The sequence below is a fragment of the Bombina bombina genome, chromosome 3 (assembly GCF_027579735.1).
Source record: "Bombina bombina isolate aBomBom1 chromosome 3, aBomBom1.pri, whole genome shotgun sequence".
NCBI classification, from domain to species: Eukaryota; Metazoa; Chordata; class Amphibia; order Anura; family Bombinatoridae; genus Bombina; species Bombina bombina.
The window spans coordinates 367,861,656-367,879,483 of NC_069501.1; the positions used below are offsets into that span (position 1 = coordinate 367,861,656).

The 17,828-nt window shown below is 42.3% G+C and overlaps 1 protein-coding gene across 1 annotated transcript in view; it reads left to right on the plus strand.

The window, feature by feature from the left end:
* Positions 1-17,828, plus strand: part of KDM6A (lysine demethylase 6A) — a 926,232-nt gene that overhangs the window by 726,946 nt on the left and 181,458 nt on the right. Inside the window, exon 17 of the mRNA XM_053705281.1 lies at positions 8,172-8,301. Within this exon, the coding sequence (XP_053561256.1) occupies positions 8,172-8,301 (130 nt within the window). The remainder of the gene's footprint in view (positions 1-8,171; positions 8,302-17,828) is intronic.

Consider the following 17,828-nt stretch of genomic DNA (forward strand, 5'->3'; position numbering starts at 1 on the left):
ATCAGGTAAGTTCTTACATAAATTATGTTTTTTGCAGTAAAAAAGTTGCATTCTAAAATTTAAAGGGACAGTAACGTTTTTTATTTTCAACTTTTTGGAAGCCAATTTGATTTGTTTTTGGTAAACATGGAAGAAGCTTTGCAGGTTGTTACATGCAGCTTGCATTTTGACTCTAATGTGGAACCTCCAATGCCTTTTTGTTCCTCATGTATTGTGGGGACATTACAGTATGGGGATAAGATTTTCTTTTACAACATATGACGAGTCCACGGATTTCATCCTTATGGGATTACGCCTCCTGGTCAGCAGGAGGAGGCAAAGAGCACCACAGCAGAGCTGTATATATAGCTCCTCCCTTCCCTCCCACCCCAGTCATTCTCTTTGCCTGTGTTAGTGATAGGAAGAGGTAAATTGAGGTGTTAGTTTAGATTCTTCAATCAAGTGTTTATTATTTTCAAATGGTGCCAGTGTGTACTATTTTACTCAGGGTACAGCTATAGGGTCTGTGCAGATTACATCCGTCCTCTGTGACTCCCAATGGGGGCTGCCCTGATGAATATGGTCTTAGCAAGTTTGTTCCCACAGCTTCCTGGAGGAGATGAAGGACCTCTTGCAGTGTGGGACGAGTCATGTTGTTACTCAACATGGAGGTATGTGCAGTCTCTTATTTTTCTGTGACACTTGGTACCTCAGAAAGGACTGTCTCTCTCTATAAGCTGAACCTATGTCTGTGCCCTATTGTATCTCGGAGAGGATATGGCTGGGGGTAAACAGAGAAGGCTGCCTGAAGGTGTTTTTTAGCTTTAAAAGCAATCATATTTTTTTGCAGTAAAAAAGTTAACCCTTTCATGTGTGGGCTGACGCTGGGGGTTCGCGGAGCTGTGAACTCCGGATCACATAAGTTTTTATATGCTTTTAATATGCTTGCGACATGGTTTTTACAGGGGGACTGGCTTCATGTGGGGCACTTTTGTGAGGTGCAACGATACTCCAGTGGCTCCATTTTTTTTTTTTACACTATGATGTAATGAGCCGCGCGGGAGTTCCGCTCTGATATGCCCACAATGGGCGGGGCACTCTTTCACGCGCAAGTAGAAGCAGCGCAGTGCCTGTCTGGGAGTTGGTCGGATGCTTGACTACGGTGTTCTGTCTGGACCACATGGGTAGTTGGAACTCAGGCGGTCTAGACACACTGCTGCACGGGTGACGTTTTTTGTGTCTCAGAGAGGGGGCAGGTAAGCGCCGCAGCAGAGCTGTGGCGAGGTGTTTAGATCTGAAGTATCTATATTTGAAGGTGCAATTATCCTTTAAGAAGTTAGTTAACTATTCATGGGATACGTCTAACGGCGACCTTTATTTTTCAAGGCCACAATTATTAGTGTTTTCAGCCGCACAGTGTGCTGCACAAAGGTTTTTTTTTTATTATTAAAGGCACAGTTGTTTTTATACTATATCTAGATTGTGCATAAAAAGTGTTTGATATTACTGAATACAATTTTCAGGTTTTTTTTTACTATGGATGACCTTGAAGCCAATACTTGTTCCATGTGTTTAAATGCCATTGTGGAACCCCCACTTACTTTTTGTCCCTCATGCACTGAGAGGGCATTGCAATGTAAAGAGCACATTTTTCTTAACAAAGATATAGCTCAGGATGTTTCTCAGACTGATGAGACTCATGGTATGCCAATTCTTTCTCCCCAAGCGTCACAGCCCTTAACACCCACTCAAGTGACGCCATGTTCATCAACTGCGTCCACTTCATTTACTCTGCAGGATATGGCTGCAGTTATGTCATCCACCCTTACAGAAGTTTTATCCAAGTTGCCAGTGTTACAGGGCAAACGCAGCAGGACAGAAGCCACTTTTGCTCCTGCGACTTCTGATGCTTTGATGGCTATCTCCGATGCGCCCTCCCAGGGATCTGATTTGGGGGGTAGGGAACTTCTGTCTGAGGGGGAACTTTCCGACTCAGGGAGTGCGTTACCTCAGACAGACTTGGACGTCGTGTCCTTCAGATTTAAGCTTGAACTCCTCCGCCTGTTACTTTGGGAGGTTTTAGCGACTCTGGATGACTGTGACTCTATTGTGGTACCACCAGAAAAATTGTGTAAGATGGACAAATACTTAGAGGTTCCTTCTTATTCTGATGTGTTTCCGGTTCCTAAGAGAATTTCGGAAATTATTAAGCGGGAATGGGAAAGACCGGGGATCCCGTTCTCACCTTCTCCTAATTTTAAGACAATGTATCCTATAGCTGACACTGTTCGGGATTCTTGGCAAATGGTCCCTAAGGTGGAGGGAGCTATATCTACCCTGGCTAAGCGTACAACTATTCCTATTGAGGACAGTTGTGCTTTCAAAGATCCTATGGACAAAAAGTTGGAGGGTCTTCTGAAGAAGCTATATATTCATCAAGACTTTCTATTACAACCAACGGCCTGCATTGTACCGGCCACAACTTCGGCTGCCTTCTGGTTTGATGCTTTAGAAGAGTCTCTTAAGACCGAGACTTCCTTAGAGGAAATTCTGGGTAGAATAAAGGCCCTTAAGCTGGCGAATTCGTTTTACAGATGCCGCATTCCAGATCGCCAAATTAGCGGCTAAGAATGTAGGATTTGCCATTTTAGCGCGCAGAGCCTTATGGTTAAAGTCTTGGTCTGTGGATGTGTCTTCTAAATCCAAGCTATTCCTTTCAAGGGGAAGACCTTATTCGGGCCTGACTTGAAAGAGACAATTTCTGACATTACAGGAGGTAAGGGTCACCTTCTACCTCAGGATAAATCATCTAAGCAGAGGGCCAGACAAAGTAATTTTCGTTCCTTTCAAAACTTCAAGGGAGTCCCCGCTTCCCCTTCCGTTAAACAGGAAGGGAATTTTGCTCAAGCCAAGACTGTCTGGAGACCCAACCAGGTTTGGAACAAGGGTAAGCAATCCAAGAAGCCCGCTACTGCTCCCAAGACAGCATGAAGAGGCGGCCCCCGATCCGGGACCAGATCTAGTAGGGGGCAGACTTTCTCTCTTTGTCCAGGCTTGGATAAGAGATGTTCAGGATCCCTGGACACTAGAAATCGTGTCTCAAGGGTATCAACTGGAGTTCAAACATTCCTTCCCAAGGGGAAGGTTCCTGCTTTCATGATTGTCTGTAGAGCAAATAAAAAGAGAGGCGTTCTTACGTTGTGTAAAAGACCTCTCCACTATGGGAGTAATTTGTCCCATTCCAAAACCGGAACAGGGGCAGGGATTTTATTCAAACCTTTTCGTGGTTCCCAAAAAAAAGGGAACGTTACGACCCATTTTAGATCTAGTGTCAACAAGTTTCTCAGAGTTTCATCCTTCAAGATGGAGACTATTCGGACAATTCTTCAATTGATCCAGGAAGGTCTATATATGACTACCGTGGACTTAAGGATGCATATCTTCATATTCCTATCCACAGAGATCATCACCAGTTCCTAAGGTTTGCCTTCCTGGACAAACATTTTCAGTTTGTGGCTCTTCCATTCGGACTGGCCACGGCACCCAGGATCTTCAGACCGCGGGGCATTGCAGTGGCGCCTTATCTGGACGATATTCTGATCCAGACGTCATCTTATCAACTGACAAAGTCTCATACCGACATGGTTCTGTCCTTTCTAAGGACTCACGGGTGGAAGGTGAATCTAGACAAAAGTTCACTAATTCCACAGACAAGGGTTCCTTTCCTGGGAACTCTAATAGACTCTACATCTTTAACTTCAAAGTTAAAGATTCTGAATACATGCCGAGCCCTTCAATCCATTCCTTGGCCATCAGTGGCTCAGTGCATGGAGGTAATTGTATTGATGGTGGCGGCAATGGACATCATTCCTTTTGGTTGTTTTCATCTCAGACCTCTAAGCTGAGAATGCTGAGTCAGTGGAATGGAGATTATGCAAATTTGTCTCCTCAGATAGATCTGGATCAGGAGACAAGAGACTCTCTTCTTTGGTGGTTGTCGCTGGATCATCTGTCCCAAGGGGCCCTCATGGGTGATAGTGACAACAGATGCCATTCTACTAGGATGGGGTGCAGTCTGTAATTCCCTGAAGGCTCAGGGTGTGTGGACTCGGTCGGAGTCTCTACTTCCAATCAATATTCTGGAATTGAGAGCGATATTCAATGCGCTTCAAGCTTGGCCTCAGTTGGCTGCGGCAAAATTCATCCGATTTCAGTCGGACAACATCACGACTGTGGTTTACCTCAATCATCAGGGGGGAACAAGGAGTTCCTTAGCGATGACAGAAGTATCCAAGATAATTCGGTGGGCGGAGGCTCCCTCTTGTTATCTGTCAACAATCTACATCCCAGGAGTGGACAACTGGGAAGCGGATTTTTTGAGCAGACAAATGTTTCATCCGGGGGAATGGGAACTCCATCCGGAGGTCTTTGCCAATCTGATTCTCAGATGGGGCAGACCGGAGCTGGATCTTATGGCATCTCGTCAGAATGCCAAGCTCCCGAGATATGGATCCAGGTCAAGGGATCCTCAGGCCGAACTGATAGATGCCTTTGCAGTGCCTTGGTCGTTTAACCTAGCTTATGTGTTTCCACCGTTTGCTCTCCTTCCCCGGGTGATTGCTCGGGTCAAACAGGAGAGGGCGTCAGTGATTCTCATCGCTCCTGCGTGGCCTCGCAGGACTTGGTGTGCCGATCTGGTGGACATGTCCTCTCTGCCACCGTGGAAGCTCCCATTGAGGCAGGACCTTCTCTTTCAGGGACCCTTCCATCATCCGACTCTAGTTTCTCTGCGGCTGACTGCTTGGAGATTGAACGCTTGATTTTATCTAAGCGAGGGTTTTCTGATTCAGTCATTGATACCTTGATTCAGGCACGAAATCCAAGGGCTACTCATGGAGTAGGGTTAGGATTCCCAGTATTTTGTCTTTTCTCCAAGAAGGATTGGAGAAAGGATTGTCAGCAAGTTCCTTAAAGGGACAGATTTCTGCTTTGTCTATTTTGCTACACAAGCGTCTGGCAGATGTTCCAGATGTTCAATCTTTTTGTCAGGCTCAGACTAGAATCAAGCCTGTGTTTAGACCAATTGCTCCACTTTGGAGTTTGAATTTAGTTCTTAATGTTGTTCAAGGAGTTTCGTTTGAACCCATGCATTCCATAGATATTAAGTTGTTATCTTGGAAAGTTTTATTTTTGGTTGCTATTTCCTCTGCTCGCAGAGTCTCTGAGCTTTCAGCTTTATAATGTGACTCTCCTTATCTTATTTTCCATTCTGATAAGGTGGTGTTACGTACCAAACCTGGTTTCCTTCCTAAGGTTGTTTCTATTAAGAATATTATTCAGGAAATTGTTGTTCCTTCTTTGTGTCCTAATCCTTCTTCTAAGAAGGAGCATCTGTTACATAACTTGGACGTGGTCCGTGCCCTGAAGTTTTACTTGCAGGCGACTAAAGATTTTCGTCAATCCTCTTCATTATTTATTATTTTTTCTGGAAAACGTAGGGGCCAGAAAGCTTCGGCTACCTCTCTTTCTTTTTGGCTGAAGAGTATCATCCGTTTGGCATATGAGATAGCTGGACAGCAGCCTCCTGAAAGAATTACGGCTCATTCTACTAGGGCTGTGGCTTCCTCATGGGCATTTAAAAACGATGCTTCTGTTGAACAGATTTGCAAGGCTGCAACTTGGTCGTCTCTTCATACTTTTTACAAATTTGATACTTTTGCCTCGTCCGAAGCTGTTTTGGGAGAAAAAGTTCTTCAAGCAGTGGTGCCTTCCGTTTAGGTTCCTGTCTTGTCCCTCCCTTTTATCCGTGTCCTATAGCTTTGGTATTGTATCCCATAAGTAAGGATGAAATCCGTGGACTCGTCATATCTTGTAAAAGAAAAGGAAATGTATGCTTACCCGATGTATTTCTTTTACAGTAGGACGAGTCCACGGCCCACCCTGTCATTTTCTAAGACCGGTTTTTATTTTTTGTTAAACTTCTGTCACCTCTGCACCTTGGCTTTTCCTTTCTCTTCCTAACTTCGGTTGAATGACTGGAGTGGGAGGGAAGGGAGGAGCTATATATACAGCTCTGCTGTGGTGCTCTTTGCCTCCTCCTGCTGACCAGGAGGTGATATCCCATAAGTAAGGATGAAATCCGTGGACTCGTCATATGGTAAAAGAAATAAATTTATCAGGTAAGCATACATTTCCTTTTCTTTCATATTGGCAAGAGTCCATGAGGCCCACCCCTTTTTTATGGTGGTTATGATTTTTTTGTATAAAGCAAAATTATTTCCAAATTCCTTTGTTGATGCTTTTTACTCCTTTCTTTATCACCCCACTACTTGGATATTCGTTAAACTGAATTATGGGTGTGGTAAGGGGTGTATTTTTTGGCATTTTGAGGTTTGGGAAACTTTGCCCCTCCTGGTAGGATTGTATATCCCATACGTCACTAGCTCATGGACTCTTGCCAATATGAAAGAAATGAATTTATCAGGTAAGTTCTTACATAAATTCTGTTTTTTCTTCTGGCACCTTTTCATCCTTATATTTCTTCTACTGTTCCTTGTTCTTGGCTGAATGACTGGGGGGTGAGGAAATTAGGAGGGGTATTTAAGTCTTTAGCTGGAGTGTCTTTGCCTCCTCCTGGTGACCAGGTTCTGAATTCCCAAAATTAATGAATGCAGCTGTGGACTCTTTCCATCTGAAGAAAAGAAAATTATCAGGTAAGCATAATTTGAGTTGTAAGCTTTAGTGTAGTCTAGTAGATAACCCAAAGTATTGATCTAGGCCCATTTTGGTATATTTCATGCCACCATATTACCGCCAAATGCGATCAAATAAAAAAATTGTTAACTTTTTTACAAACTTTAGGTTTCTCACTGAAATTATTTACAAACAGCTTGAGCAATTATGGCACAAATGGTTGTAAATGCTTCTCTGGGATCTCCTCTGTTCAGAAGTAGCAGACATATATGGCTTTGGCATTGATTTTTGGTAATTAGAAGACCGCTAATTGCCGCTGCGCACCACACCTGTATTATGCCCAGCAGTGAAGGGGTTAATTAGGTAGCTTGTAGGGTTAATTCTAGCTTTAGTGTAGAGATCAGCCTCCCACCTTGACACATCCCACCCCCTGATCCCTCCCTGACCCCTCTCAAACAGCTCTCTTCCCTCCCCCACCTCGCAATTGTCATCTCCATCTTTAGTACTGGCAGAAAGTCTGCCAGTATAAAAATAAAGGTGGTTTTTTTTTCTTCAAATATATTTTATATGAAGTGTAGGATCCCCCCTTACCCCCCAACCTCCTTGACCCCCCCCCCCCCCCATAGCTCTCTAAGCCTCCCCCTTCACCTATTGGTCACCATCTTAGGTACTGGCAGCTGTCTGCCAGTACCCAGTTTACTAACAAATTTGCACTTTTATTGTAACAAAATATAAAAAAAAATATTTTCTGTGGTGTAGCTTCCCCCCCCCTCCTTAATACCTTCTCCCCCTCCCGGATCCCTTTCCAAATCATTTTTTCCCTCTCCCCTCTCCCTCCTTCGGCAGATGAAATTGAAGTAGTGCAGATGACCGCACATGCTCCCAAGCCCCGCCCCCGTGCACGATCACGGACAGTATCGGATGTCACACTGGTGATGAGCTGCCTACCCGCCTCCCTGCTATTGCTCCCACCCACCAACGATAGTCACCCCAGCTGTCCGGTGCAGAGAGGGCCACAGAGTGGCCCTCTCTGCATCTGTAACTCTGTAAATCTATTTCTGCAGTGCCCCACTTGTGGGGCATGCAGAAATAGTGCAAGCTCGCAATTTTGAGCGAGATTGCGGCAGAGAGAAGCCCAGGGTACGACAGGGTATGACGCTGGTCGTTAAGGGGTTAACAATGTCTACACTCTTTTTCATGTTATTTTAATGGACAAAAATAATTTGGTTTTCTTTCAAAAACAAGAACATTTCTAAGTGATTCCAAACTTTTGAACACTAGTGTGTTTTTTGTATGTGTGTTTGTATGGACAAGGAGATGCAATATTTTATTTATCAAAACCACATAATATCAAATGAATAATTTGAATTAAGATGTCTTGAAAAAGGATTGCATGTTAGATTAAATCATACTAAACATAATGCATTAACTGTTTTAGTGTTTTAATACAATCAAACCATTTTGAGTTGTTTGTGTTAAGTCAGATTTTTTTCTTCTAGGAATCTGGGTAAAAATGGGTTATCAAACAGTAGCATCATACTGGATAAGTGCCCTCCACCACGGCCACCTCCGCCTCCTTACCCACCATTACCAACAGACAAATTAAATCCACCAACACCAAGCATTTATGTAAGTATTAAGAGCTGTATGTCTTAAGAAGAGAAAATGTGAATTTATATTAAAAAAAAATCAATGCATCCTTTATCATTGTTTAACACTGAGAAGGTTCTTAAACATCATTTATTAAGCTTAAAGTGAATGTCAACTTTCATGAATCGGTGCCCGTTTAAAAAAAAAAAAAAACTATTAAAAACAGGGGCACTTTCATTCATGAAAGTTTACATTGCACCGGATTTTACAAATACTCCCCTTCTAATCTTGAAACACTGTATCGCCGACCCCACGCCTGCAGCTCCTCTGTACTTCGTCAGCAATGAAGAAATTGTCTCTCTCCAATCACGGCTTCCCCCCCCCCCCCCCCAGGAGCATTCATCTGGTGAGGTCAGGCCGTGATTGGAGGAAGCCGGTTTCGTCATTGCTGTGTTAGTACAGCAGGAAGAAGCAGGCTGGGCGATCCGGTGTTTAAGGAGAAGGTAAGTATTTGTAAAATCCGGTGCAATGTAAACTTTCATGAATGAAAGTACCCCTGTTTTAATATTTCTTTTTGATTTATTTTTTTAAAAACGGGCACCGATTTGTGAAAGTTGACATTCACTTTAATTCTTCCTACATTTAATAAACTTAATTTCCTTAGATTGGCAGTGAGAGTCCACAAGAACATTCCCTAAGGAAAATACTATTCCTGGACACCAGGACGACGCAAAGACACCGAAAACAAAACTACAAATATCCCTCCCACTTCCCCTACTCTCAGGTAGTACTTTGGAGGTAGGCAGATAGAGGTGTTGTGTAAAAAGAAGAAATTAAGTTTAACATAAATTGGCTCAGTAGAGCCGGGGATCAAATATCCATATAAATCTCGCAAGCGTATTGGTATATATAATACTGGTCGATGCTGGGTCTCCCATGCCTCTTTCCAGTCTAACCTATGTCCCCTGCCTGATAACACGGTGTGTTTCACACTAAATTACAGACTCTAATAAAGAGGTGGTGTAAGTAAGGCTGGCGAATGCCTTAGTCAGGGATCCATTATTTGCATTAACGCTAAGAACTCTAGCTTTGCGGTTCTGGCTAGGAGGGCCTTGTGGCTTAAGTTGTGGCCAGCGGATAACGTGTTTAAGTCTAGACTTTTATCCTTGTCTTTCATGGGCAAGTCCCTGTTTGGTCCGGGTCTGGACTCCATCGTAGTCACAGGTTGGAGTTTCCCACCTCAGGATAAGAAATCTAAGCCTAAGAACCATTCTGCGGGACACTTTCGTTCATTTTGTCCGAACAGGGGTCAGAGGAGCGCAGAAGCGCCTAAGACCAAGTCCCCCAGGGCAACCCTGAAGCCCACCCAAAATTGGAATAAAAACAAGCAGCCCAAGAAAACAAGCAGGACAACAAATCAGCATGATGTGATCGCTCCGACCTGAGACTAGGTCATGTGGGGGGCAGATATTCTCTGTTTTAGAGGAAATGGTGTCAATCCGTCCAGGAACCCTGGGTGCTGGACATTATTTTCAAAATAAGCTTTTGGTCTCATCCCCCAAGATACCGCTTTTTACTCTCAAGGGTCTCAGGAAACCTTGTAAAGAGACCGACTCTGTTCCGCTGCTTGGACGACCGCTTCGCCATGAGTGTAGTGGTTCCAGTTTCCCCATCAGAGATAGGAAAAGGGTTCTACTCCAATCTCTTTGTGGTCCCCAAGAAGGAGGGCACATTCCGCCCTATTTCTTTCATGTAATTGGCAAGAGTCCATGAGCTAGTGACATATGGGATATACAATCCTACAAGGAGGGGCAAAGTTTCCCAAACCTCAAAATGCCTATAAATACACCCCTCACCACACCCACAATTCAGTTTTGCAAACTTTGCCTCCTATGGAGGTGGTGAAGTAAGTTTGTGCTAAGATTTCTACGTTGATATGCGCTTCTCAGCATTGTTGAAGCCTGATTCCTCTCAGAGTACAGCGAATGTCAGAGGGACCTGAAGGGAGTATCACTTATTTGAATACGTTGATTTCCCTAACGGGGGTCTATTTCATAGGTTCTCTGTTATCGGTCGTAGAGATTCATCTCCTTCCTCCCCCTTTTCAGATCGACGATATACTCTCAATTTACCATTACCTCTACTAATAACTGTTTTAGTACTGGTTTGGCTATCTGCTATATGTGGATGGGTGTCTTTTGGTAAGTATGTTTTTTATTACTTAAGACACCTCAGCTATGGTTTGGCACTTTATGCATTTATATAAAGTTCTAAATATATGTATTTTACTTATATTTGCCATGAGTCAGGTTCATGTATTTCCTTCAGCAGACTGTCAGTTTCATATTTGGGGAATTTAAACATTTTAAGAAATGTATTTCTTACCTGGGGTTTAGTCTTTTTTTCAATTGACTACTGCTTGCTATTGCGGGTATTAGGCCAGCGGGTGCGTCAAATGCTAAACTTTATTGCGACATTCTTGTCGTGAAAATATTTTTTGGCGAGAAAAAATAAGTTTGACGCAATTTCGTAATTTCCGGCGCATACGTGACGCCGAGACCTTTCACACAGCGGCGTCATTAGTGACGCGAGTGTGTCATTTACGGTTATTTTTGGCGCCAAAAAAGTTTACGTTACGTTGTGCGTCATACTTGGCGCCAAATTTTTTTCATTATTTCAATACCCCATTGATGTTTGCCTCTTGCTTTTCTCTCTATCAGAGGCCTATGCTTTTGCTTTTTTTCCCATTCCTGAAACTGTCATATAAGGAAATAGATAATTGTGCTTTATATGTTGTTTTTTCTCTTACATTGACCAAGATGTCCCAATCTGATCCTGTCTCAGAAGTTTCTGCTGGAACATTGCTGCCTTACATCGGTTCTACCAAAGCTAAGTGCATTTGTTGTAAAAGTGTAGAAATGATTTCACCAAATGTCATTTGTAATAGTTGTCATGAAAAACTTTTACATGCAGATAGTGTTTCCATCAGTAATAGTACACTGCCAGTTGCAGTTCCTTCAACTTCTAATGTGCATGATATACCTGTAAATTTTAAAGAATTTGTTTCTGATTCTATTCTGAAGGCTTTGTCTGCATTTCCACCTTCTAATAAACGTAAAAGGTCTTTTAAAACTTCTCATTTAGCTGATGAAATTTCAAATGACAAACAACATAATAATTTATCCTCTTCTGATGAGGATCTATCTGATTCAGAAGATCCTTCTTCAGACATTGACACTGACAAATCTACTTATTTATTTAAAATAGAGTATATGCGTTCTTTATTAAAAGAGGTGTTAATTACTTTGGATATTGAGGTAACCAGTCCTATTGACGTTCAGTCTAATAAACGTTTAAATGCTGTTTTTAAACCTCCTGTGGTTTCTCCAGGGGTTTTTCCTATTCCTGAGGCTATTTCTGATATGATTTCTAGGGAATGGAATAAGCCAGGTACTTCTTTTATTCCTTCTTCAAGGTTTAAAAAATGGTATCCTTTACCAGCAAAATCTATAGAGTTTTGGGAAAAATCCCCAAAGTTGATGGGGCTATTTCTACTCTTGCTAAACGTACCACTATTCCTATGGAAGATAGTACTTCCTTTAAGGATCCTTTAGATAGGAAGCTTGAATCTTATCTAAGGAAGGCTTATTTATATTCAGGTCATCTTCTCAGACCTGCTATTTCTTTGGCTGATGTTGCGGCTGCCTCAACTTTTTGGTTGGAGAATTTAGCGCAACGAGAATTGGATCCTGACATATCTAGCATTACTCGCTTACTGCAACATGCTAATCATTTTATTTGTGATGCCATTTTTGATATTATCAAAATTGATGTTAGATCCATGTCTTTAGCTGTATTAGCTAGAAGAGCTTTGTGGCTTAAATCTTGGAATGCTGATATGACATCTAAATCTAGATTACTATCTCTTTCTTTCCAAGGTAATAATTTATTTGATTCTCATCACTGGAGGGAAAGGAGTTTTTTTTGCCTCAGGATAAAAAACCTAAGGGTAAATCTAAGGCTTCTAACCATTTTCGTTCCTTTCGTCAGAATAAGGAACAAAAACTCAATCCTCCTCCCAAGGAATCTGCTTCCAATTGGAAGCCTTCCTCAAATTGGAATAAATCCAAGCCATTTAGGAAACCAAAGTCAGCCCCTAAGTCCGCATGAAGGTGCGGCCCTCATTCCAGCTCAGCTGGTAGGGGGCAGATTAAGGTTTTTCAAGGATTTTTGGATAAAATCTGTCCAAAATCATTGGATTCAGAGCATTGTCTCTCAAGGGTATCGAATAGGATTCAAAGTAAGACCTCCTGTGAGAAGATTTTTTCTCTCACGCATCCCTGTAAATCCAGTAAAAGCTCAGGCTTTTCTGAAGTGTGTTACAGACCTGGAGTCTTCAGGGGTAATCATGCCAGTTCCTCCTCAGGAACAAGGTTTGGGGTTTTATTCAAACCTATTCATTGTACCAAAGAAAGAAAATTTATTCAGACCAGTTCTGGATCTGAAAATGTTGAATCGTTATGTAAGAGTACCAACTTTCAAGATGGTGACTATAAGGACTATTCTGCCTTTTGTTCAGCAAGGACATTATATGTCCACAATAGACTTGCAGGATGCATAGCTTCATATTCCGATTCATCCAGAACACAGTTTCTGAGATTCTCTTTTCTAGACAAGCATTACCAATTTGTTGCTCTTCCATTTGGCCTAGCAACAGCTCCAAGAATCTTTTCAAAGGTTCTGGGTGCCCTATTATCTGTAATCATAGAACAGGGTATTGCGGCGTTTCCTTATTTGGACGATATCTTGGTACTAGCTCGGTCTTTACATACTGCAGAATCTCACACGAATCAACTAGTGTTGTTTCTTCGGAAACATGGCTGGAGGATCAATTTACCAAAAAGTTTCTTGATTCCTCAGACAAGGGTCACCTTTTTAGGCTTCCAGATAGATTCAGTGTCCATGACTCTGTCTCTAACAGACAAGAGACGTTTAAAATTGGTCGCAGCATGCTGGCACCTTCAGTCTCAGTCATTCCCTTCAGTGGCTATGTGCATGGAAGTTTTAGGTCTCATGACTGCAGCATCGGACGGGATCCCCTTTGCTTGTTTTCACATGAGACACCTACAGCTTTGCATGCTGAATCAATGGTGCAGGGATTATACAAAGATATCACAATTAATATCCTTGAATCCCAATGTACGACACTCTCTGACATGGTGGATAGATCACCATCGTTTGGTTCAAGGGGCTTCTTTTGTTCGGCCAACCTGGACTGTGATCTCAACAGATGCGAGTCTTTCAGGTTGGGGAGCTGTTTGGGGATCTCTGATAGCACAAGGGGTTTGGAAATCTCAAGAGGCGAGATTACCAATAAATATTTTAGAACTCCGTGCAATTCTCAGGGCTCTTCAGTTTTGGCCTCTGCTAAAGAGAGAACCGTTCATTTGTTTTCAGACAGACAATATCACAACTGTGGCTTATGTCAATCATCACGGTGGGACTCACAGTCCCCAAGCTATGAAAGAAGTATCTCCGATACTTGCTTGGGCGGAATCCAGCTCCTGTTTAATCTCTGCGGTGCATATCCCAGGTGTAGACAATTGGGAGGCGGATTATCTCAGCCGCCAGACTTTACATCAAGATGTGTTTTCTCAGATTGTTCAGATGTGGGGTCTTCCAGAGATAGATCTCATGGCCTCTCATCTAAACAAGAAACTTCCCAGATACCTGTCCAGGTCCAGGGATGTTCAGGCGGAAGCAGTGGATGCACTGACACTTCCTTGGTGTTATCATCCTGCTTACATCTTCCCGCCTCTAGTTCTCCTTCCAAGAGTGATCTTCAAAATCATCATGGAATAGTTTTTTGTGTTGCTGGTGGCTCCAGCATGGCCACACAGGTTTTGGTATGCGGATCTGGTTCGGATGTCCAGATGCCCGCCTCGGCCACTTCTGTTACGGCCGGACCTATTATCTCAAGGTCCGTTTTTCCGTCAGGATCTCAAATCATTAAATTTGAAGGTATGGAAATTGAAGGCTTAGTTCTAAGTCATAGAGGTTTCTCTGGCTCAGTGATTAATACTATGTTACAAGTAAATCTGTCTCTAGAAAGATTTGTTATAGAGTTTGGAAGACTTACATTTCATGGTGTTCTTTTCATAAATTCCCCTGGCATTCTTTTAGAATTCCTAGAATTTTACAGTTCCTTCAGGATGGTTTGGATAAGGGTTTGTCTGCAAGTTCCTTGAAAGGACAAATCTCCGCTCTTTCTGTTTTATTTCACAGAAAGATTGCTATACTTCCTGATATTCACTGTTTTGTACAGGCTTTAGTTCGTATTAGGCCTGTCATTAAATCAATTTCTCCTCCTTGGAGTCTTAACTTGGTTCTGAAGGCTTTACAGGCTCCTCCACTTGAGCCTATGCATTCTTTGGACATTAAATTACTTTCTTGGAAAGTGTTGTTCCTTTTGGCTATCTCTTCTGCTAGAAGAGTTTCTGAGCTATCTGCTCTTTCTTGTGAGTCTCCTTTTCTGATTTTTCATCAGGATAAGGCAGTTTTGTGGACTTCTTTTCAATTTTTACCTAAGGTTGTGAATTCTAACAAAATTAGTAGAGAAATTGTTGTCCCTTCCTTATGTCCTAATCCTAAGAATTCTTTGGAGAGATCCGTACATTCTTTGGATATGGTAAGAGCTCTGAAATATTATGTGGAAGCTACTAAAGATTTCAGGAAGACTTCAAGTCTTTTTGTTTTATTTTCTGGTCCTAGGAAAGGTCAGAAGGCTTCTGCTATTTCCTTGACTTCTTGGTTGAAACTTTTGATTCATCAAGCTTATTTGGAGTCGGGTCAGGCCCCGCCTCAGAGATTTACAGCTCATTCTACTAGATCAGTCTCCACTTCGTGGGCTTTTAAGAATGAAGCTTCAGTTGATCAGATTTGCAAAGCGGCGACTTGGTCCTCTTTGCATACATTTACTAAATTCTACCGTTTTGATGTATTTGCTTCTTCGGAAGCAGTTTTTGGTAGAAAAGTTCTTCAGGCAGCTGTTTCAGTTTAAATCTTCTACTTTTGATTTAAGTTTTTTTCTTTCAAAAATGAAATAAACTTATTTTTTGGGGTTGTGGATTAATTTTTTCAGCGGAATATAGCTGTTTTTATTTTTATTCCCTCCCTCTCTAGTGACTCCACATCATGGTTATTGATATCCCATATGTCACTAGCTCATGGACTCTTGCCAATTACATGAAAGAAAACATAATTTATGTAAGAACTTACCTGATAAATTCATTTCTTTCATATTGGCAAGAGTCCATAAGGCCCACCCTTTTTATGGTGGTTATGATTTTTTTTGGCTATTCGTTAAACTGAATTGTGGGTGTGGTGAGGGGTGTATTTATAGGCATTTTGAGGTTTGGGAAACTTTGCCCCTCCTGGTAGGATTGTATATCCCATATGTCACTAGCTCGTGGACTCTTGGCAATATGAAAGAAATGAATTTATCAGGTAAGTTCTTACATAAATTATGTTTTTGGACTTGAAGGGACTCAACTAATTTGTAAAGATTCCCACCTTCAAGATGAAAACTATAAAGTCCATCCTTCCCCTAGTACAGGAGGGTCAGTTCATGTCCACAATAGACCTAAAGGATGTGTACCTTCACATTGCGAGTGTTCACCAAGGTTCTAGGAGCTCTATTGACTGCGGTTCATCTGCAGGGGATTGCAGTGACCCCTTACCTGGATGAAATTCTGGTTCAGGCTCCATCTTTACCAGTGGCTCAGGAGCACACACAGAGGTTACTCGCGTGTCTTCAGGCACATTGTTGGAAGGTCAATCTGATAAAGAGCTCCCTCGTACCGACCACAATCGTACATTTTCTGGGAACAATAATAGACTGTCAGTATGCGCATTTACCTCATAGATCAAAGCAGGGGAGATGCTTCGGAAGGCGTGTTGCCTGCTTCAGTCCAATGCCCAATACGGCATTGGATGCTATACCATTTGCTCGCTTTTCTCTGAGACCACTACAGTTGTGCATCCCCAACTCCAGTTATCTTAGGGATGAGCTTCTGCTGCCCCTCCTGGGTAATAATTACCACAGATGCAAGTTTGTAAGGCCTGGCTGCAGTGTGGGGTTCTCTCAGAGCCCAAGGAACCTAGTGCCAGGAGGAAGTATCTCTTCCGATCAACATCCTTGCATTGACGGCTATTTACAACGCGATTCTAGCTTGGCCGCAATTGGGTTCCGCCCGGTATATCAGATTCCAGTTGGACAACATTACGACCCTGGTTTACAACTACCATCAGGGAGGCACACGGAGCTCTCTGGGGATGCAGGAGGTGTCTCGAATTCCGATTGAGCATCTACATTCTGTTGATATTAAGTTACTCACTTCGAAAGTGGTCTACCTTTTGGCTGTGTCCCCTGCTTGCAGATTATCAGAGCTTTCAGCTTTGATGTGTGATCCTCCGTATTTGGTGATCCATAAGGATAAGGCTGTGTTGAGGACTCAACCAGACTTTCTAGCTAAGGTGGTAAATACTCGTAACATTAACCAGGACATTGTGGTTCCTTCACTTTTTCCTAATCAGTTATCCTCTAAGGAGAGACTGTTACACATTTTGGATATGGTCAGAGTGCTGAAGATTTATCTTCACACTACTAAGATATTTTGTCAGTCTTTTCCTTATTCATCCTGTATACTGGCAAGCGCAAGGGTCAAAAGGCATCAGCTGTTACTATTTCCTTTTGGTTGATCAGTATGGCCTACATGGAAGCGTGTCGAGCCCCCTTCGAGAATAACGGTGCATTCTATCTGTGTGGTGTCTATTACTTGGGCCTTCAAGAATGAGGCCTCAATTGAGCAGATCTGCAAGGCTACATCAGGGTCTTCATTACACACTTTCACAAAGTTCTACAAACTTGATGTTTTTGATTCCGCAGAGGCATCCTTTAGGAGAAGTGTTCTACAAGCGGTGGTGTCTTGAACTTAGGACTGCCTCCCCTACTTTTCCCTCCTGAACATTTGTGAACTCCACAGCTTGGGTATTGGTTTCCCATAGGTTACAAATGTTCTTGTTGACTCACTGCCAATAAAAAGAAAATTCAATTTATGCTTACCTGATAAATTAATTACCTTCTTGTCGTGAGAGTTCACAACCCCGCCTGAATGTTAATGTTTAGTTGCGGCAGTTATTTTCTGTACCCTTTGTATCTCTTTTCACTCTTCCTAATCCTCGGCTGAACTACTGGATAGTAGGGAAAGTGGGAGGGTTATTTGTAGTTTTGTTTGTGGTGTCTTTGCCTCCTCCTGGTGGCCAGGAATAGTGTTTCCCATAGGTTATGAATGTTCTTGTGGACTCTCACTGCCAAGAACGAAATTCATTTAACAGGTAAGCATACATTTTTCTTGCATACTTTAATCTTACATTTTCCTATATACACACATATACTATATATATATATTATATATATATATATATATATATATAGAGAGAGAGAGAGAGAGAGAGAGAGAGAGAGAGATGTATACACTCACACAGACGTAGCCAATAGTATTGGT